Source organism: Papio anubis, chromosome 9 (assembly GCF_008728515.1).
Source record: "Papio anubis isolate 15944 chromosome 9, Panubis1.0, whole genome shotgun sequence".
NCBI lineage: Eukaryota > Metazoa > Chordata > Mammalia > Primates > Cercopithecidae > Papio > Papio anubis.
This window is the reverse complement of record NC_044984.1, coordinates 6842423-6864235: the sequence shown is the minus strand read 5'-3', so window position 1 is coordinate 6864235 and position 21813 is coordinate 6842423. Positions and strand designations below refer to the sequence as shown.

The 21813-nt window shown below is 54.9% G+C and overlaps 2 protein-coding genes across 6 annotated transcripts; both read right to left on the bottom strand.

Annotated features, from left to right (window-relative positions):
- Window positions 1-635: 635 nt before the first annotated feature.
- LAG3 (lymphocyte activating 3) lies at window positions 636-6588 on the bottom strand. Of its 3 annotated transcripts, none has more exons than XM_017945613.3 (8): window positions 6167-6583; window positions 5735-5882; window positions 5060-5400; window positions 4235-4504; window positions 3551-3826; window positions 1609-1851; window positions 1196-1326; window positions 636-871 (listed from the first exon to the last, which is right to left on the bottom strand). In XM_017945613.3, exons 1-8 carry the CDS (start codon window positions 6222-6224, stop codon window positions 701-703), a joined length of 1638 nt encoding a protein of 545 aa, XP_017801102.2. In that variant the 5' UTR covers window positions 6225-6583; the 3' UTR covers window positions 636-700. The 3 variants fall into 3 exon arrangements, with proteins under 3 accessions (XP_017801102.2, XP_003905923.2, XP_017801103.1); XM_003905874.5 differs by having other exon boundaries at window positions 5096-5400; window positions 6167-6582; XM_017945614.3 differs by lacking the exon at window positions 1609-1851 and having other exon boundaries at window positions 6167-6588.
- A 1518-nt stretch (window positions 6589-8106) lies between these two features.
- Window positions 8107-12977, bottom strand: PTMS (parathymosin). Of its 3 annotated transcripts, XM_017945615.1 has the most exons (5): window positions 12328-12939; window positions 9380-9451; window positions 9060-9138; window positions 8841-8902; window positions 8107-8667 (listed from the first exon to the last, which is right to left on the bottom strand). In XM_017945615.1, exons 1-5 carry the CDS (start codon window positions 12370-12372, stop codon window positions 8617-8619), a joined length of 309 nt encoding a protein of 102 aa, XP_017801104.1. In that variant the 5' UTR covers window positions 12373-12939; the 3' UTR covers window positions 8107-8616. The 3 variants fall into 3 exon arrangements, with proteins under 3 accessions (XP_017801104.1, XP_021777656.1, XP_021777655.1); XM_021921964.1 differs by lacking the exon at window positions 8107-8667 and having other exon boundaries at window positions 8861-8902; window positions 9060-9215; window positions 12328-12977; XM_021921963.2 differs by lacking the exons at window positions 8107-8667; window positions 12328-12939 and adding an exon at window positions 11064-12122 and having other exon boundaries at window positions 8861-8902; window positions 9060-9451.
- Window positions 12978-21813: the final 8836 nt, after the last annotated feature.

Below are 21813 nucleotides of genomic sequence, written 5' to 3'. Positions count from 1 at the left end.
TGGGTGGCAGTGTGTTCTCATGCCTGGGACCTGAAAAGCCGCCAAGGGCTGAGGAACGTGGGGGGTGGGGCAGAGGTAGGAGCCCCAGCCGGCTGCCCAGAGAGGTTTCCAGACCAGATCTCCTGGAAGACTTGACAAGGCAGTCCTCTGCGCGCGCGCGTGTGTGCGTGTGTGTGTGTGTGTGTGTGTGTGTGTGTGCATGCGTGTGTGCACGTGCGCGCGAGCATATGTGCGCATCTGCTGCAGCCGGAGGGCCAAGGACAAGTGCTGAAGTGCAGCTGAGTGTGGGGTGGGGTGGACCCAAAGGACAAAAATATCAAGGAAACCAGGGCAGCCAGCGCACTGTGGGTGGAAGGTGGGTGGAAGGACGGAGGAGAGAGCTGCGGAGGCAAGGGGCAAGGTCTTTTTGGGGGGAGCTTCAGGGAAATGATTACCCAGGAGAGAGAAAAAGAGAGTGAGCGCAAGAGAGAGAGAGACCAAGAAAGAAACGCGAAGCAGCCAGAAACAGAAAAGGGGAAGGTGAGGGAGGCTGGCCGGGGAAAGTAGGTTAGGAGGCTAGGGTGGGAGAAGGGAGCCCCCAGAGGCTGGGGAGAGACGGGAACCTTCACTTGGACAAGAAAGAGCCAGACTCAGGCTTGCTGCTGACAGGGAGTTTATTTGGACTGGGCTGCTGAGATCTGCTGGCTGCCTCAGCTCCAGGTCAGAGCTGCTCCGGCTCGGTCTCAGGCCCCGGCTCGGGCTCTGGCCCCAGCTCGCGCTCCAGCTCCGGCTCTGGTTCCAGCTCCGGTTCTTGCTCGAGCTCCTCTATCTTGCTCTGAGCCTGCGGAGGGTGAATCCCTTGCTCTAAGGCAGAAAATCTTCTTGGTCGCCACTGTAAGAAGAGATGGAGAGAGAGATGGAGGGTGGAAGGAGGAGAAGGATGAAGGGAAACGGATTAGGAAGGACACTGAGTCCATCTATTTTTTCTCAGCCACCCTGCCCTCCCCATCTGGTCCTGGCTTTCTCTCAACCCCGGTTCCAGCCTACCCAGGCACAAGCCGTCCCTGGAGTGAGAGGCTTATGAAGAAGGGGGGGCTCCGAGGGCAAGTTCAGGGTCCCCTTTGGTCACCTTCCTGAGGAAGGGGTGTCCTCAGCACTCTGAGGATGGAAGAGGAGGGGCTGTTGGGGGGGCGGGGTTGGCACGTCCCTGGCTCACCTGTCTTCTCCAAAGGTGAAAGCCAAAGGCTCCAGTCACCAAAAGGAGCAGAAAAAGGACACCAAGGATGAGAAACAGCGGGAGGTGGCCTGCTCGGAGGGCCCCTGGGGCTCTCCCAGAGCGTTGTGCACCTATGGAGAAAGTAAAGGATGAGGTGTAGGGTCAGGGCTAGAAAGGACATTTTGTCACTCCCTCAGACTTTACAGATGCAAGGAGATCCAGAGAGTTTAAGGGACTTGTCCCAGGTCTTTCAGCTGATTATTGGTGGAAACAGGTCAACCCTAGGCAAGAGCCAGAGATCAGGTCCCTGTCTGGAAAGAAAAGCGCTGGGATGGGGGTGGCAGGGGCTGTTCTGGAAGGGGATAAAGATTATTGCTGTGGCATTGGGGTCCTGGCATTTTGGGGCCTCGGACCTGGGCTAGACAGTTCTGTGAAGTATACTGCTGCTCCAAGAAGCCTCTCCCCCTGGTGCAGCTGGCATTGCCAAGGCTGGGAAAGGAGCTGGGCTTCCTGGGCCTCCAGCCACGGTCCTGAGATACTCCTCTGGGATGGGGTGTTCAGGGGGCTCCACACAAAGCGTTCTTGTCCAGATGCTGGAGTCACCTCACAAAGCAGCTTCCCCAGGGAGCCAGGTGACCCAAAGGATTTGGGAGTCACTGAAAAGAGTAGAAGGAAGAGATCTTTTGGGTTTCTGGCCCCCTTATGTGATACCACAGGTTGAACTCCAAGCCTCAATCACCATGCACTCACTTGGGTTCTGGCCAGGTGAGGTTGGGGAAGGACATCAGGGGTCATGGCCACATTCATCTTTTTCTTTCTATTTAATTTTTTGTTAAATTTTATACAGATGGGTTTTCACCATGTTGCCCAGGCTAGTCTGGAACTTCTGGACTCGAGTGTTCTTCCTGCCTCAGCCTCTCAAAGTGCTGGGATTATAGGCGTGAGCCACCACACCCTGCCGGCCACATTTATCTTGTTCAGACAACGCTCTAGTCAGCTCCTTCCCCTGCTCAAAACATTTCCAGGCTCCCTACTGCCTTCACACTCAAACTGGCCCTGGCAGACCACAGAAGAAATACTATTACAGATTCTTTTATTACTTTCTACTCAAAATGCTCAGAACCCTCAAAATCAGTCAGATGAGCTGACCCCCCGTCTACTTCACAATTTTGCAACTTCCATGACATGGCTCACATCAGTGTCTCCTGCCTTGTGGTGTCCCCTGAATGAACATCATCCCCCTTTCTGAATGTATAGAGAACAGGGAACTGGCCCATTCATCTAGAGACTGAGCATTCTCCAAGTTGTAAAGTGAGAGATGGGAGGGTGGGAGGAGACAAAGGGTCCTGAAGAGTGATTTGGTGATGCAGACACCTGAGTTTAGACCCAGAGCCTGGCACTTCCCAGGTGTTTTGAGAAAGTCTTCAGGGGTAACAGTATCTTTCTCATTGAGCTGTCTACATAAAACAGTTGACCTTCAAGAAGGCATTGGACAGAAAGAACTGGTGGGCTTTGATGACTGATGGGACGTAGGGAGGAGGAGGCCAGGTTTCGAGGTGGGTGGATACCAGTGGATTACTGACAGGCTGGGTCAGCAAGGGGATTGGTGGTAGAAAAAGATGGGATTCAGGGTGAGGCGGCTGAGAGGTGGTAGAATATCTAGTTAGAGGTATCCAGAAAGCAAGTGAAAACTCAGGATTGGCCTTCAGGAGATGTATTATCCATTAGCACGTTCATGTATTCATTCAATCTCTATACATTATTAAGCACCTGCCATGGGGTGCTACTACTTAGTGACCGCAGGTGAGTGCTGCAGACATAGTAATCTGTCATGGCTGATAGTTATCAACCAGTCAACACATACTCTCTGAGTATTATTTTTTCTGTGTTTGTTTTATACTGTCTTGGAAAACCCTTACTCAGTAAATATTTGCTGACCAAGGGACGGATTTATTAACTCCTCCCAAATCTAGGCCACTTCCTGCAACTTTAACCCAAGCCCTGTCCGCAAAGTAGAAAAGGGTTCTAGAAATATATTCTACCTCTTTTGAACCATTTGGAATTTTTGTCACCTTTCCTTCTAACTTCCCAGACCCTTCCGCCAATTGAGAGCAGGGGAGTCCCATAGAGAACAGTGGAACTTTTATCTTGTGACTCAAGAGGAGATTTTCAGTTTCGATTCTTTATTATGGGGGTGAGAAAAGTGGGGGCCGAGATGGGCAGGCTCAGGAACTTGTGCCCAGTGGCCTGGCATCACCCACTGGGTGGGTTTGCTCAGTCTTTGCCCCGCCAGCCCTTCCTCCCTGTTCTTTCTCCCCTGGGAGGGGAGCTACTCCTTTCCCATGTGAGGCTGACCTGTGATGATTGCCAATGTGACAGTGGCATTGAGCTGCTGTCCCTGTAGACGGATATGGCAGATGTAGGTCCCAGCCTGGGCCTGGCTTACATCCTCTAGTCGAAGGGTAAAGTTGCCATTGTCTCCAACCACCAGGAGGTCAGGGCCTCCCCCAGGAGGAGCCCACTTGGCAGTAAGGAAAGACTGGGTCCCCACAGCAGGAGGCAGGCGGCAGGGCAGCTCCACCCTGGAACCTGCTCCAGCGTACACTGTCAAGGGAGTTGTGGGCTCCAGACCTGAAGAGAAAAGAAAATCCAAATTTAAAGCTGGGTGCTGCAGTGGGGAGGGAGTGCCGGGGCTGCAGGGAAGGGAGGCAGAAGAGTGCAGGAGATGCCCTGGCTCGTGAGAGTGCTAAGGAGCAGAATAAGGTGATGAGCTGAGGATGCGCAGAAACCCAGCAAGTGGGCTTAGCCAGAAGGAGAGGGAAGGCTGGCAATGATGCTGGAAGGCTATGGGAGAAGCAAGAAGGGGCGATGGCAGCTGCAAGGCTGCCAGCAATATAAGGGGGTCGAACAGTGAGGCCCACATCAATGATGTAGGCCACTGGCTGCCGAGAACCTGGTTTGGGGACCCATAGTCAGGGGAGGTGACAAGGGGGGCAGGAAGGGGTTGTGGTAAAGTGTGAAGCAGAGTGGGGGAGTTACCCAGAACAGTGAGGTTATACATGATGGAGACATTGAAGCCATCTCTGTAGGTGAGGATGCAGCCCCAGAGCCCAGAGTCCATGGGGCCGACATGGGGCAGGAAGAGGAAGCTTTCCGCTAAGTGGTGATGGGGGGACTCCTGGACAGGGACTTGGCCCTGGCCACGGCTCCGGAACCAATGCACAGAGGCTGGGCGGTCAGGGCGGCTGAAGGAGCAGTTCAAAATGACCCAGTCAGAGGTCCTGAGAGACCCTGGGGGGCTGGCAGTCACTGTGCAAGGAGAAAGAAGACTTGATCAGCCCACTGGAAACAATTTCCCAACACAGCAGGACTGCCAAACTGGAAGCTCCTGGAAACAGGAACCTGGCTTTAGACTTGTCTTCTCTCCTGCATCACCCTCTCCCCATCTCAGCTCCCAGCACCTGGAGGTGCGTAAAGTGGATCCCCAAGAGTCCCCAGGGATACTTTCCCCTGTCCCTTGCCTGGAATTTACTTGGCATCAGCCACCCTTGCCGTTCTCCTGGCCTGGATCCCTGCGAAGCCCACCCCCTGAGCCACAGATACCTGAAATGAATCACTCTAGCCCCGTGCTCTCCCCGCTCCGCCCGCCTCTGGGCACTCCCGCGTGGGTGGGAGAAGGGGAGCTCGGGGCTGACACAATCTCTCCACAGGGCCCCCCATACACGTGCTTCGGGGGGCCCCTTCCACTCCAGCAGGCCGCCCACCCCCTTCCTCTACTCTTCTGGGAGCTCTCAGACACGGCCTAGAGCGCAGCCTCTGCCCCAGCCCTTCCTGCCTCCCCGGCGGCAGGGAATGGGGACCCACCTCCCAGCCCCTCTCCGGTCGTCCCGCCCCACATACTCGAGGCCTGGCCCACGCGCAGACGAAGGCGGCAGGAGAGGGCGCGGTCCCTGAGGTGCACCGTGGCGCGGTACTCGCCGGCGTCCGCGCGCCGGGCTGGGCGCAGCCACAGCGAGAAGTCCCCGCGCTGCCGGCCGCGCTCATCCAGCTGGACGCGGGGCTGCAGGGGCAGCCTCCCGCTGCGCAGGCCTCCAGGACCCACGCTCAGCACTGTGTAGCGGCGGGGCCTGGGCCCCCAAGAGTAGGGCGCCGCCGGGCGATGGCCGGGGGCCGGGGGGTGGCCGGGGGCGGGAGCGGGCGGGCCACTGGGCAGGAAAGAGAATGGAGTTGAGAAGTTCAGGGGCAGGCAGCCACCTGTTGAGGATGAGGAAGCCCGCCCCGAGAGTTCTCTTGACCACCAACCGTCCTCTCACCCCCGACCCCTCTGTTGGAATGGCAGCATCCCCTTCCGGAGAAAAGGGATGCAGGTGTGAGGGTATTGCAGAGCAAGGGCAGGAACGGTGCGGGCAAGGGCAGGGAGACTGGGTCACTGGCTTCAGAGGGAGTGGCACCTCAGGGTAGGGGACAGAGGACCAGCATGGGTGTTGGGTTGTGAGTGCTGGATTCGGGGGTCCTGTTGCCCAGGTTTGGGGTGCATACCTGTCTGGTTGATGCTGCCAAGTGACCCCTGCTCTTCGCAGAAGGCTGAGATCCTGGAGGGGGATTGTGGGGCTGCAGGGGAGCTGGGCAGGAGCCCCCTCCTGGGCCCACACCACCGAGATCTCAGCCCCTGGCTGGGGAGGCTTCACTAGGTGAGCAAAAGAGAGGCCAAGGGGAGGGGGCGTGAGCCGAGAGGCAGGGGTAGAGAATGAGCCTCCGTGCTTCCCGAGGGAGAAACAGGGTGCAGGAAGAGCTTGGGTTTCTGTCCCTTCTCTGCCCAGAGAGGCTTTGGGGGTGGAAGGACTGTCCAAAAAAGGGATTAGAAGAATCCACCACAGAGCTAAGGACCTCAGGACCTTTGTGGCCACAGAGATCCCTGCTGGTCCCCTCCTGTGGGGCCGGAGGTCAACCCTCCCGCCATCCCCACTTTACCTGGAGCCACCCAGAGCGGTTGCAGAAACAGCAAGCCCAGGAACTGAGCCTCCCACATCTCTCCTATGGTCTGGGCAGCACTGAGCCCTCCAAAAGGAGGTCAGAAAAGGAAAGTGGGCAGTGGTGGGGGGTGGGGGGGCAAAGGAGAAGTTCTGCAGATAGGGAGGTGGAGGAAGAGGATCTAGAGGAAGGGAGACCAGGAGAGAGCCTTGGAGAGAGGGTGGGGAGGGATGACCAGAGGCCAGAATCCAGAGGAAAGCTGGGCAGATCAGGCAGCCTGAGGAGGTGGGGGGGGGGTGTCCCAGGGAACAGAGCAGGGCCGTGGCGGAGAGCAGACAGAGCAAAGTGGCTGTGGTGACTGGGATGCCGTTCTGCTGGTCTCCGGGCCTTCACCCCTGTGCCCGGCCTTCCCTCCACCTTCCCCACTTCCCCTCCTCCCTGCCCGCCCCCCGCACCCCAGGGCTTACGGTTTCGCTTCGCAGTGGAAAGTCTGAGGGGGCTGATTCCCAGCAACAGCACCCTCCACCTCTGTGGTGGCACTCCCCTTGTTTACTTCCTCAGTCCTGGGTCTCCCCACCTCCCCCTCCCCGCCCCTGCCCCACCTTCCAGACTGCTCCCTCTGCCAGGGACCTTCTGCGGCCACGCACCATTTCTGCCTGAAACTGCCCCCTTGCCCATCTCCAAGCTGCCTCCTCAGTCCCAGTATTCACACTTCCTTCTTGGCAAGCTCTGTCCTTGTTGCTTAATCTCCTCCCTCATTCTCTTAACCTCCCAGAACTTCGTGACCCCTTTAGACCGGCCTTTCCACCCATCAGTACAATGTTTCCTGGGAACATGGTGGACAGGAAGCTTTACTGCACCCTAAAACATGGTAGGTCTAAGGCGAGGCGTGCCAGCTTTGCGGGGCATGGAGAGTAACTACATTGTATTGAGGCTTCATTACGTGCTAAGCACTGTATAGGACACTTATAGTAATTCATGAAATCTAGTAATTTTCCCCATTGTACAGATGAGGAAACTGAGCTTCCAATAAATTGTACAATTTGCCAAGGTTAGGGAGTGTGAAGATAAAAGCTGTGAGTGTACCTGTGTGCGGGAGAGTGTTTAATCCTGACCTTGAATGAGTTATAGGAGTCTCCTGGGACAAATGATGCTGTTGATGAGTCAACACCCCTCCCCACTCCAGCTGCGGCCCCCATGCACTCAGAAGCATTCTCCAATCCAGAGGTTCCGAACTGAGAGGAGAGGGCAAGGGTCATGCAGAGATGGAGAAATGCAGAAATCTTAGCAATCTCCTAACAGAGATCACACTCAGGGGAAACAGAGGCAGTGGGACTAGGGAGGGCCCAAGACTGACAAGAGTCGTACAACTCCCGCTCCCCAGCCCAGCACAGGGAGAGTGGGAGGGCAGGTGACGAAACATACAGCTGACTTGGGAATGACAAGAGGCCCAGGATTTCCCTGCTTGACTGGAAGGAGCTCTCTTCTGTGCCAGGCAAAGGGCATCTCTGATGCCCAGCAGCTCACTCCAGATCCTAGGAGGCTGAGACCCAGGACTACCAGCCCTCTCCCAGCTCAGGGGCAGGACTTCCTGTTTCTGGGCTGTTTCTCTGTGCCTGGTTCAGCACAATAGAGCTGGTAGCTTTCCACTGGGCTCAGCAGTGTCTAGGTCTTGTGTGGGTTAGCAGGGAAGTGTGTATTGCTGGGGAGGAGCATCCCTGAGAATCCAAAACAGGACGTAAGTCAGCTCTCAGAAGAGCTGGGCTCCGGGCCACCCCTGGAGGGCTGCTCTTGTCTTCTTGAGTCGTGGGTGGCAGGAGTGTGCTGCTGCTTTTGTATCAAAGGGAAGGATCCTGGCAGAATGTGAGGTCAGCCACCCTCATCCCTTCTCTACCCTTTTGTCGCACTGACTGGACCCCCCCGGGAAAGCAGGAGACAGGTTAAAAACAGAAGCGCGACCATTTCTTTATTAAATTATACAAAAAGGGAGGGGAGGGGGGCAGCTGTGGGGCTCGGCCCCAACCCCGGCCCCACCCCGGCCTGGCGCTGTCTGAGAAGAGGGGATCTGAGGGAGACCCAGGGGTCAGGCAGGATAGGGATGGGGCAGGACATGAGGCTGGGGGATGCAGAGGTTAGGTGGGAGAGGCTACCAGAGGAAGGATGGGGCTGGTAGGGGAGGGAGAAAGAGAGCAGAGAGAGAGAGGAGCAATTGGGGGCCAGCTGGGGAGCTCAGATGGAGCAGGTCAGGAGGTGGAACAATGGCAGAGTGAGGGTGGAGGGCGCAGTGTCTGGAAAGGCGGAAATGAGAAGGCTGGGGAGAAAGAAGAGGGTGGCAGCTCTGGTGCAGGGCCCAGAGCAGGGAGCCAGGTGAACAGTGGCTGGACTTGTCTGCCCCCACCCCCACCTCCAGGCCCAGAGAGGCCTCCCAACCCCAGCCTGTTGGCAGGGGCTCACGCCGATGCCCCATTTTCTGTCTTCTGCCGCTTGGGATCAGCTTCATCCTGTGGAGAGGGAGAGAATGGGGGAGTTGTAAAATGGGAGGGGAGACCTCCCCCTGTCCCGGTCCTGTTCCAGCCCCCACCCCTGCTGCACAGGTATCTGGGTCCAAATCCAAAGGGCGCCCAGCCCGGCTGCATCCCTGACAGCCCCTCAGGCCCAGCAACCCAGCCCAAACCTCCTCTTCGGCAGCTCTCTTCAGCGCGGGCCCTTCGTCATCCTCTTCTTCTTCTTCCTCATCTGAGGAGCCAGAAATGGGTCATTGGGGAAGGGCAGGAAGCTCCGGCACAGACCCCCTGTGGTCGCCCTTAGCCCTGCTTCAGGTCTTCAAACCCACCCTGACTCTGCTCATTGGAGCCCAGACTTTGCCAGCCCAGCCTCCCCTGCCCCTCCCCACCTTCTTCTTCCCCTTCATCTTCCTCCTCTCCATCCTCAGCAGTTTCTTCTTCTTCCTCCTCAGCCCCGTTCTCCTCCTCCTGTGGGGACCAGGAGAGGGAGTAGCCTCAGGCTGGCTGCATGCCCTGCCCACCATTACCACCAATGGGAGGGGAGACTGGGTGAGAAAAGGACTTGGGAGGGGCCTCAGGGTGGGGCAGCAAGGATGAGAGGGCTCAGTGCAAGGGCAGGACCCAGCACCCTCAGAAGGAAAGTGGAGGAAGGATGAGATGATTGGAAGATGGTAGGGTAGATGTGGTCCTCTCCCCGACCCCTCCACACCTCCACCACTTCTTTCTTTCGCTCTTTCCGGCTTGCCTTCTCCTCCACCTTCTCCTTCTTCTCCTTCAGGTCCTGCAAGGGAGAAAGAGGTCACCTTTCTCACCACAAATGGCTTGCAGCCCCTAAGTCCCTGCAGCCCCCGTCCTCCCTCTGTAGTGAACTTAGAGGAGTATGAACTGAAAAGGTGGCCACAACTTAGAGACAGAATAGGGGCCCCAGGGTCCTTACATTAGGGCCATGAAGGGGTTGAGACCAAACACCTCCTTCCCCAAGACCCAAGGTGGGGTGGGAAAGGGATGAAGAAGCAGGAGCTGGCAACCAGGGTAACGATCCCCACCCCCATCAAGTTCTCCCAAACCTCACTGGCTGAAGAGTTCAGCTCAGCAAAGCAAATCCTCTCCATCTGCTTGCAGCCTCAGTGCCCCACCCCCTCCTGTGTCCCTCCGCCTCCCTGGCCTGCCCCCCACTGCCCGCCCAGCTCTGCCTTTTGTCTACCTCTGGGGCCTTTTCCTGAGGACTCTCTCTCCTGGGCATCCCTCCCAGCTTCCCCTTCAGCTTCTAAGTCTTTGTTTCTCTCCGTCTGTGTCTCCCTAATCCTCAGGCCCCTACTTGGCCAAACACTACCAGAGATAGGGAGAGCACCTTAGCACATTCCCAGCACCCCTCCCACTTTCTGCCCTCCCCACCCCAAAACAGTTCAAGTAGTTTCCTTCTTCCTGCCTCCCATGATGTATGCATGGGTGTAGTGGAAGAGTGGAAGTAGCATTTCCAGTGGAAATGTAGGTGAAGTAGGAGAGAAGACAAGGAGGGGAAGAATAGCAGGCATGGGAGACAAGGAGAGAGCAACAAACAAGGTCTGTGACTGGGGTGGGATAGGAATGGAGAAGAGGGAGGCACCTGTCTAGCAGACCCTCCCACCGGCCAGCCCCTCTCCTTCACCCCAAGATCCTAGCAGGCATAGGATGACATCCTGTGCTGATATGGCAGCGGGAGATGCCCATGTGAGTCCCTTCTGGACACTACACTAGCCTCCCAGTTCAGATTCCAGTCCTCTCCCCACCCACTCCTTGGCAGGCACAGTGTAACACGGTAGGTGTCCTTGTGTGATCTGATCTGGTGTTGGTGTGCCATGCTGTGTATCTGATTCCATGTGAATGGAAGTCTCCTGTGTGAGATCACCCTGGGAGGGGGGTCTTTTCTGGAACAGGATAGGGGATAGGAGAGGAGCCCGGTGCAGAACGCCTGCCCTGAGGGGCACTCAATTCCCTTCTCCCTTTAAGGGTAGCTGAGAACTCTTCACCCTCACTCCAGCGAGGCTGCCCTTCCACCCCACTGTGAGGTCTTCATTTCTGTGCCACAAGGTCAGTATGGCATTTCCACTACCTAGTGGGCTCTTCCCTACATCCTGGGCCAGGAGAGCAAGGAGCTGGTCAGCTTCTCTCTGGGAGCCCCAGCACCAGAAGTCTGTAGGGCCCTGGCCTGACTTTCCCATCTGGGCTGATGGAGGGAGGGAGTGAGAATACCAGAGACCAAAGTTCAAGAGGCCGGGCCCTCTCCTCCCCTGTTCTGTCCTTCTGGTCACTGTCCTTCCATGATCCCTTTTCCAGGAGAATATGTGACCTGGGCCCTAGGTCTTCTGCTAAGCGGCCCTCTGGCCTCATTTACTCAAGACAGGCACACACACCTACACCGGCCGACAGCGATGCACAGAGAGGGGCACCCACGCGATGAGAGACACATGGCCCAGCGCTGGGCCATTCTGGTACACACTCTTGAGACAGCACGGGAGCAAAGCGGAGCCACTTAACACTCACAAAGCGACAACATGGCTCCAGAAAATCTACGTCTCCACATGCACACATGTAACTGACACGGGCAGTCCCACACACTCGCTGGATTTCAGACATACAAAGACACCTACTCAGTGAAGTCACATGCCACCGCACAGCCCGCCGGAGGGCCACACGGGCGCACCTTGGCATATCGCACACAGCCCCTCTCCTACCGCCGTTAATCCCATTGGCTCCCCCCGTTTCACTTCGCTGGCCTCCGGGAGACCAGTGTGACGGCCCCTCAGCAACCACCGCGCCCCAACCCGCCCCGCCACACACATACACACACAAGATAGGGCTCCCAGCCCCCAAACCCCGGCCGCGTTAATTTCCCAAAGCGACACTCCGAAGGTTCCCTGGGGAAATTAGAGAAGGCTGGAAGAGAAGCAAGGGCGAACGGATGGGGCAGGGGAAGGGAGCTGATGAGGGCGAGGACAGCTCGACGCAATGCCATGCAATGCCCAGCCTCGGCTTTTCGAAGGCTATTCCTGCCCCGCTTCTAATTTTTAGGAATTCGAGATTCTTCCAGTGTGTATGTGGGAAAGGGACGATGAAGAAAAAATAAAGCTGAAAGCCAGCTGAGGGGAGGGAACGAGAAAACAGAGGCAGCCGCCGTCCGGGGAGAGAAGCGAGCGACGGTCGGGCCGCGGGGAGGGGCCGGGAGGAGTAGCCTCCAGGGAGAGTCCTGTTTACACTTGAGGATCTCAAACCGCTTAGCGAGGAAAGGTGAGGTCGGGTTGCAAGGAGAGACGCGGTAGCGGGGCGCAGGGAGGGGGCGCGGCAAAGTGAGACTCGGGGCGTTGGGACGGAAAGCCGGACGGGATCCGGTCAGCGAGGTGGGGCCGAAGAGGGGTGGGGACGGCTGCGGGGGCCGGCGCGACCGGAGCGGCGAGGCCGGGCGCCGTGGTGCGCGCAGGGCAGCTAGAGGGCGCTGGCGCTAGCCGCGCGGAGCCGGGAAGGCAGCTCCGGGCCGGGGAGCGGTGGGAGGGCGCAGTGGGGTCCGCCAGGACCCGGGCGCGAGGGCCGCGCGGGGCCGTCGGGGGCGGCCCGGGGCGGAGGACCGCGCCGGGCCCCAGGGCCACGCGAAGTCCGGGCCGCCGCTGCCCCCGCCCGTACCTTGGCGCTCAACTCGGCCGCTGCCTCCACGCTTTTCTCCGACATGGTGCCGGGGCCGGGGCCGGGGCTGGCGGGGAGCCGGGGTCCCGGAGCCGAGACGGAGGGGCCCTGGACGGCGGAGGGTGGCCGCGGCCGGAACCTGGCGCGGTGGCGGCGGCGGCGGCGACAGCGGCAGCGGCGGCCGCTCGGCAAGCTGGGTCTCTGGAAGAGGCGGCAGAGGCGCGCGGGGTGGGGCGGGGGTGGGTCTGGAGCGGAGACCCGCAGGGCTGCGGCCGTCCGGAGGGCGGGCGGAAGGGCGGTGCAGGCGGTGGCCGGCGCGCTCGGCCGCGGTCGCTCGGTCCCGGGCTTGCCACCCCCGCACCAGCAGAGCTGCCGCCGACCAGCCGCTGCCGCCCCCGGGAAGGGAACCCGCTTATAAGGCGGCGCTGCCCGACGGGAGGGGCTTCCCAGGGGTGGGGCAGGCGGGAGCGGGGAGGAGAGGAGAGGGGAGGGGGATGAAAGAGGAGGTTGGAGAGGTGGGGATAGGAGGATGAAAGCGAGGGGAGGGAGAGCTAGAGAGTCGGGAGGGAGGACGAGACCAGGAGGGGGAAATGGAGAGACTGACGGCCGCGGAGAAAGAGTGGGGCGAGGAGGTGGGAAGGGGTGGGGTTCCTGCGGGGAGGCACCTTTCCAAATCCCAACCTACTGCCTGCGAATGTGGAGTCTGGCTTTTGGGGGCGGACTGGAGAGGTGGCCAGAATCCTACTGACCCCAAAAAAAGCCCTGGGATTTTGTCAAAGGGTGGGGTGAGGGGAGCAGATGGGAAGATAGGGCAGGTATTTGAGAAACCAAAAGCTTAAAGAAGAGGAATAGGGTTCGGGCGCTCCTTCCACACCACGCCGGATTTCCCCCTCATCCTCCATCCACATTCTCTGGATGGCCTTGAGGAGGGATGGGAGGGCAGAAAGGGCGGCCCAGCCTTCCCTCCCGCCAGATTGACACTTGTGACCCTTGCCGGGTGCCTGCCTTCCTGGCCCCGTGCTGTGAGCTGGAGGGAGTCAGGCCCCTGGTCTCCTTTGCTTCCAGCTCTCCTCCATCTTCTACCTCTCTTATTCGCCTGTCACCTCACTTTTATTCGCCTGGTCCTTCTATTTCTCTTCATCTGTCCTCAGTCATCTGTACCCAGACCCCTCCCTCACAACCAATTATAACTTGAATCGCTCCCATTCTTCTCTCACCTCTTCTCCACTCCTTACTGACCCTCTTCTGCCCTTCCACCTCTGGTCTCTTTCCCTACCTTTCCCAGACAACCTTGCTCTTGTCTTATCTGAGTCAGGCACCTGGCCCTCTATTCTTGGCTGGCTTTCCTCAACTCCTCTTTCTGTCCTCATTTTTTACATTTGCCGTCCGTTAGCTTTTCTCATTCCTCTGCTGCCATCTTCCCTAGCCTTTCTGGGTTATATTTGCCTCCTTTGCAAATATAATACAGGTCCAGGTCTGGAGTTCCAGCCCCACCCTATTCCAGACATCCTCAGCTCCTCGCCCTCAATCTCGGTATCTTTGAGTCATTTTGAAAAGCTTGGGATTTCAGAAGGGAACAGGGGCTGGGTTGTGTATTAAAGGTCAGGAAGGTGGACGGGGTGGAAGGCTGGGGTTTGGAAAAAGACCTTTGGTGTGCGTGCACTCCTATATTTGTCTGTCATTATCATTATTCTACATCTTATTTTCATTTTATTAATAAAAAACCATTTTGATGATCATTATCATTATTTTGTGTTGGAGTGCTTAAATACACCATCTTTTGGTCCCTTGATGTACACGCCTCCCAGTTTCTCTTTCTGACTTTTCTATCAATATTTCATTCTCAGTCTCCTCAAAAATCTTGGGGCCCCACCCAGGATTTTTCCTTGCCGGACTCTATCTTTTCTGAGATCTTTCCATGTCCCTCTCTCAATCTGTTTCTCTGACTCACTGGCTGATGTCTTCAGCCGTCTCTCACCATCTCCATCTCTGTACTCCTCTTGCTTCATTTATCTCCCTCTCCTCGATCCTTTGCTACTCCCCCCCCAACCAACCCAGTCTCCCAGTCTCGCTCCCTCCCCATCAGGCTCTTTCCTCTCCCTCCCGCCTTCCTTTCCTCTTCCCTCCACTCCACCTCCCAGCCCCGCCTGCTGTCTCGGACACCCTGCTGGGCTCTTACCCTGTTGCCCTGGTAACCGCCCCCCACTCCGGTCACCTCCACTCCCCTCCCCCCTCCAATCACCGCCACCAACAACCTCCATCCACCTTCCTCCTATTTTTCCTGATAGCCAATAGAAACCCTGTTGCCAGGTGGAATGCTCATTTGAATCAGCCAATCCAGAAGCCTAACTGCTTGCCCTGCCTTATATGGGGATGTGAGATGGGCCACTCCCCCAACTCCAGCCCCACAGGGGACCAGCCCCTCCAGTGTCCCTTCTCCCCGCCCTAAAGAGAGGCTGGGACACTCCCTCTCACCCTTCCATAAGGGGCCTGGCCTCCCACTTCTCTAACTGGGACCACCAGGGTTAGCGTGGGCTGTGGGCCGGACTGTGGGCTGGGCCTCAGGGCTGGGGGTGGGAATGAGGTGTGATTAGGGAAGGGGAGGCGGAGGGAGCCGGGAATTTTGCCCAGGGAGGGGTGTCTGGGAGCAGAGGCAGCTGCAGTGGAAAATTCCAGAGAGATGGAGAGGCAGAGAATGGGAATCCTGCCCCAAAGCCCAAGGGAGTGCCTTGAGAATCTAAGAGCTTGGACACTAGGGTCCGAGGGACCCCAGGGAAAAGATCTAGGAAGCTGGAGGCCTGGATCGAATTCCTTTCCTGCGTGGATGAAGCATCCTTTAGCCTTCTCTCTCTGGTTGGACAACAAGCCAGTCTTCTGAAGTCTTGGCTTCATGAGAAAGAAGCTGGAAGTGAGACTTGGGATGAATGTGGAGTGAGTGGGATCTGAAAGCCACCCGACAGTCCTAGGGGTTAGCCTCAAGCCTCTGGGGCCAATGGTGTTAAATGCCTGTGTTTGCTTTTCTCCATGGAACTATTGCTGAGGCTTTGTGGAGGCTTGCCTATTCCTAGAATTACCTTACTCTACAGTCCAATTGAGAATTTCTCCCACTAGTTGAATGGGGGAAACATGTGCTTCTTACACATTTTCTGAAAGTGGGAAAAAAGTGACCAGGTGAGAACAACGAAGGTCTGAGCCCCCCGGAAACGATGACTTCTGGCCTGACATCCTAGAAATTTACCTTGATACCATGTGTGGGAAGTGTTCAATTTTAGTTATTTCCATCTCATTCTTGGTGAATTCTTCCCCCTCTCCAGCTTCCTGGATTTTTTTCAGTGTGCCTATTTCTCCTATTGGTTAAGGGGTAAGGAAGGCCTAGTTATCATTCAAGGCCTTGGAAGACAGACTTGAAAGTTGGGGGAGTTATCTTCACTCCTTGTTTTACTTTATCCCCCTTCCATTCCCAGTGACCTCATTTTCTATCCCCCATTTCCCCCATTTTCCTTTGCTTTTTTTTTTTTTTTTTCCAATCTAAAACTTTTCAAAATGAAAGTCAGTGGAGAGTTGAAAGGAGATGGAGTCCTAGAGGAAGACCTAAATTAGCCTAACTTCGATCATGTTTTTTTATTGTTGTTGTTTTGAGACAGAGTCTCACTCTGTCAAACAGGCCGGAGTGCAGTGGCACAATCTCCACTCACTACAACCTCTGCCTCCTGGGTTCAAGCAATTCTCATGCCTCAGCCTCCCAAGCAGCTGGGATTACAATCGTGCACCACCACACCTGGATAATTTTGTATTTTTAGTAGAGATGGAGTTTCACTATGTTGGCCAAGCTGGTCTCAAACTCCTGACCTCAGGTGATCTGCCCACCTCGGCCTCCCAAAGTGCTGGGAGTTCAGGCATGAGCCACCGCGCCCGGCCGGATCATGTTTGAGTGTGTTACCTCCACGAGTGTTAAGAATAAGGAGAGATCATCTTCCAAGCAACACTAAGGCATATCCATCATGCGTCCCATCTCCGTGGGTACTCCCTTTCTGGAATGCCTCCCTGATTCCTCCTGACTTTGCAGACCCTTATCCATTTTTCCCATATGTTGTTCTCAACACCAAATCGCCTTCCTTGGTCTTCCACCCATACTGATGTCTCCTGTGGCATAGTATCTAGCACCACACCAGGCACAAACAAGAAAGCTCAATAAACCACATATTTCCGAGCCCAGAAGCACCATTTTGGACTCAATCTGACAGCTCTCTCAGCCTTCTTCAAGGAGGCTGGGAAAACACAACATGCTGCCAGGATACTGGCTTCCCTCTGTCTGACTTGAGATCTTCCCAGTAACTACTGATGTCCTGGTTGGAAATCTCTTTTATGTTTTGAACATCACAACCAAAGTTTCTGTGGCTTTCCTACTTTTCTCCATGAACTTTCTCCCCAGTAAAAAAAGAATGGGTTTCACCTTTGTACCTCTCCTTCAGATTATTTTATTTATTTATTTATTTATTTATTTATTTATTTATTTTTTGAGACAGGGTCTCACTCTTTCACCTGGACTGAGCACAGTGGCAGGATCTCAGCTTGCTGCAACCTCTGCCTCCAGAGGCTCAAGTGATCCTCCCACCTCAGCCTCAGCAGCTAGGACTAGAGGCGCCCCACCACACCTGGCTAATTTTTTTTATTTTTCGTAGAGATGGGTGTTCACCATGTTGCTCAGACTGGTCTCGAACTCCTGGGCTCAAGCAATCCACCCACCTCAGCTTCCATTACAGGCGTGAGCCACCAAGTGGGCCCTTCTTCAGAATCTTTACTGGCTTTTCTTATTCCCCCTGCCCTCCTTTGTGACTGCCTTTGCCTTTTTTTTTTCTTTTTCTGAGACAGAATCTTGCTCTGTCCCCCAGGCTGGAGTGCAGTGACGCGATCTCGGCTCACTGTAACCTCTGCCTCCCAGGTTCAAGTGATCCTCCTGCGTCAGCCTCCCGAGTAGCTGGGATTACAGGCGCCTGCTACGGCGCCCAGCTAATTTTTGTATTTTTAGTCGATACTGGGTTTCACCATCTTGGCCAGGCTAGTATAAAATTCCTGACTTCATGATTCACCTGCATTGGCCTCCCAAAGTGCTGGGATTACGGGTGTAAGCCACCACACTCGGCCTCGCCTTTGCTTTTTTTTTTTTTTTGAGACGGAGTCTCGCTGTGTCGCCCAGGCTGGAGTGCGGTGGCGCGATCTTGGCTCACTGCAAGCTCCGCCTCCCGGGTTCACGCCATTCTCCCGCCTCAGCCTCCGAGTAGCTGGGACTACAGGCGCCCACCACCTCGCCCGGCTAGTTTTTTGTATTTTTAATAGAGACGGAGTTTCACCATGTTAGCCAGGATGGTCTCGATCTCCTGACCTCGTGATCCACCCGCCTCGGCCTCCCAAAGTGCTGGGATTACAGGCTTGAGCCACCGCGCCCGGCTCGCCTTTGCTTTTATACCTAGAATAGTTTGCTATTGCCTGACCCTCCCTGTCCTGCCTTCAATTTTTCCCCCACATTCACTCTTCAACATGTCTTCATGGGCGTTCAACAAAGTCCAGAAGGAAGGCAACATTTATGGGTGCTTTCCAGCTCTGTCCAGCAAAACTTTCTGTGATGATGGAAATGTTCTTTATCTGCACTTTCCAATACAGTAGCCAATAGTCATGTGTGGTTACTGAACACTTGAAAATGTGGCTAGTGCAACTGAGGAACTGAATTTTTTTAAAGGTTTTTTTGTTTTGTTTTGTTGTTGTGTTTTTGTTTTTGTTTTTGTAGAGATGGCGTCTTGCTCTGTCACCCAGGCTGGAGGGCTGGAGTGCAGTGGCATGATTTCTGCTCACTGCAACCTCTGCCTCCCAAGTTCAAGCAATTCTCCTGCCTCAGCCTCCTGAGTAGCTGGGACTGCAGGCACATGCCGCCATGCCCTGCTAATTTCTTTTGTATTTTAGTAGAGACGGGGTTTCACCATGTTGCGCAGGCTGGTCTCTTAACTCCTGAGCTCAGGCAATCCGCCCACCTTGGCCTCCCAAAGTGCTACAATTACAGGCATGAGCCACCGCACCTGGCCTTTTAATTACATTTATGTATTTATTTGTTTTTTGAGACAGAGTCTCGCCCTATTGGCAGGGTGGAGTGCAGTGGCGCGATCTCGGCTCACTGCAACCTCCGCCTCCTGGATTCAAGCAATTCTTCTGCCTCAGCCTCCTGAGTAGCTGGGACTACAGGTGCACACCACCGTGCCCGGCTAATTTTTGTATTTTTAGTAGAGACGGGGTTTCACCATGTTGGCCAGGATGGTCTTGATTTCTTGACCTCGTGATCCCCCCACCTCAGCCTCCCAAAGTGCTGGGATTACAGGCGTGAGCCACCGCGCCCGGCCATTAATTAAATTTAAATAGTTAAATAGCCACATGTGGCTAGTGAGTGGCTATTTTCCCATATAGGACAGCACCACTTTAGACCTTGGCCCTAAACTGCCTCTTTTCTTTTCCTTTTTTTTTTTGAGACAGAGTCTTGCTCTGTTGCCCAGGCTGGAGTGCTGTCACGCTATCTCCACTCGCTGCAAGCTCCGCCTCCCGGGTTCACACCATTCTCCTGCCTCAGCCTCCCAAGTAACTGGGACTACAGGCGCCCACCACCACACCCGGCTAATTTTTTATATTTTTTTGGTAGAGACAGGGTTTCACCATGTTTGCCAGGATGGTCTCCATCTCCTGACCTCATGATCCGCCCACCTTGGCCTCCCAAAGTGCTGGAATTACAGGCGTGAACCACCGTGCTTGGCCTAAACTGCCTCTTTTTCCACCTTTTCAACCTCCATCACCAGTAATCTTTAAGTAGAAAGTCAGGGAGCAACTCTGGCTGCTGTGTTTCAGGTAATCAGGGCCACTGTTGACATATACTTTACCATAGGTGTGTGTTTGTTCAGAGTGTTCACATTTTCACAGATTAAACAGACTGTGGCAGATCCAGGGGATCAGTAAAAATGAAAAGGCAAGGGAAAATGGGACCAGGAGTAACAGCTAAAGACTTGTTTTGCCCAGAAGACTGAGGAAGGGAGGACTTAATGACCAGGAGGAGACGATGACAGTGTCCACGGAACCCTCCCAGGTGACTTCAATCTCAGAGGTCCTGTTCTCTCTTCACAGACTCCCTAAACTATTCCATAAGTTCCACTGCCAGCACACACCGCAAACACACTCTCAACTCTCTGGCTCTAGCTTCGCTCCAGAGCTCCAGAGTCATGGTTCCAGTTCTGTTCTGTTCAGTTCTCCCCGGAAGCAACACAGCTCCTCAGACCTAATGTGTTCCCACTGATACTCCTTTGTGTTTCCTCTTTCAGTTGATGGGACTGCCCTCCACCCATTCATTCCCGCCCAGGAGTCATCCTAGACTCCACCTTTTCTTTCCCTCCTCAGATCCCTCATTCCTTGAGTGCCTGCTCTGCTGTCCTAATCCCCGCCCTGCCTCTGCTCAAAGGCTCACTCACTGACTTTAAGCTTAAGCTCCTTAGGGTTTTCAATCATGATTTAAGAATTTTTTTTTTTTTTTTTTTTTTTTTTACATCTTCAGCACCTATTTCCATACCTGGAATATTGTAGAAGCTCAGAAATGTTTCCTGAAACGCATAAACTGCCTTTCTGCCTAAAATATAAACAGACTATTGTAATTTTCCCTACAGGACAAAGTCTAGAAGCGAATACGGCCCTTCAAGGTCTGATTCCTTTTAACATATGTAGCCTTACCTCACACCGCTACTCCCTCAAAGTTTTGCTTCAGCAATTTTTTTTTTTTTTTCCTGAGACGGAGTGTCGCCCTGTTGCCCAGGCTGGAGTGCAATAGTGCCATCTCAGCTCACTGCAACCTCCACCTTTAGTAGAGACAGGGCTTCACCATGTTGGCCAGGCTGGTCTCAAACTCCTGACCTCATGATCCGCCTGTCTTGGCCTCCCAAAGTGCTGGGATTATAGGCATGCGCCACCATGCCCGGCTAATTTTGTATTTTTAGTAGAGATGGGGTTTCTCCATGTTGGCCAGGCTGGTCTCGAACTCCTGACCTCAGGTGATCCACTTGCCTCAGCCTCCCAAAGTGCTGGGATTACAGGCCTGAGCCACTGTGCCTGGCCAGGATGATTAAATAATAATTTGAAACTCCGGTGCTAATGCCAACTAGTACTATTAGCATATCTACCCAAGACGGTCTAATATCCAATATCTTATAGTCAGACTAGGTATGGAAGTCCCTCATTCCTGTTGTCCACATCGCCTCCTACCTTAGGTGGCTAGCTTCAAGAGATAAGTATCCAGGTCAGTTATCCTGGATAGCCACACAGTCAGGAGTTTCCAACCAGTCACTGCTTTAACTCAAACCACTATTTGTACATATTCAGTACAGTACTTAGCAGTGTAAGCAGTGCCCAGGCCAGAAATCCTGGAATCATCCTTGACTCCTCTCTCTCACATTGCATCCATCCGTCAGCAAATTCTGCTAGCTCCATCTTCAAAATACATCCAGAATACGACCGACCCCTTCTCATTGCCTCTACTCCTTCTAACCTGCTCTAAGCCACCATCAGGTCTCATCTGGATTATGGCTACAGCATGCTAATAGGGCTTTCTGTTTCTGCTGTTACCCTCCCCCAACAGTCTGTCCTCCATACAACAGCCAGAGTGATCCTTTCCTAGGTTTTACAAAGGCTTAGAAAGTCCCACGTGATCTGGCTTCCTTCTTCCTCGGTGATCTTACCACTGCTCTTTCCTTCTTTCACACAAATCTAGGCACATTGGCTTCTTGCTGTTCCTTGACCACACTAAACATGCTTCTGCCTTCCTGCATACTTTAGGGCCTTTGCGCTTGCTACCCTTTTTTGTTGTTTATTTATTTATTTTTATTTTTATTTATTTATTTAGAGACGGAGTCTCGCTCTGTCGCCCAGGCTGTAGTGCAGTGGCTCAATCTCTGGCTCACTGCAAGCTCCGCCTCCCAAGTTCACGCCATTCTCCTGCCTCAGCCTCCTGAGTAGCTGGGACTACAGGTGCCCGCCCTGCACTCGGCTATTTTTTTGCATTTTTAGTAGAGACCGGGTTTCACCGTGTTAGCCAGGATGGTCTCAATCTCCTAACCTCGTGATCCGCCTGCCCCGGCCTCCCAAAGTGCTGGGATTACAGGCATGAGCCACCGTACCCAGCCTTTTTGTTGTTTATTTTTTGAGACAGAGTCTCGCTCTGTTGCCCAGGCTGGAATGCAGTGGCGTGATCTCAGCTCACTACAATTTCCACCTCCTGGGTTCAAGCGATTTTCCTGCCTCAGCCTCCTGAGTAGCTGGGATTACAGATGCACACCACCACACCCAGCTAATTTTTGTATTTTTTAGCAGAGACAGGGTTTCACCCTGTTGGCCAGGCTAGTCTCGAACTCCTGGACTCAAGTGATCCACCCACCTGGGCCTCCCAAAGTGCTGGGATTACAGGCATGA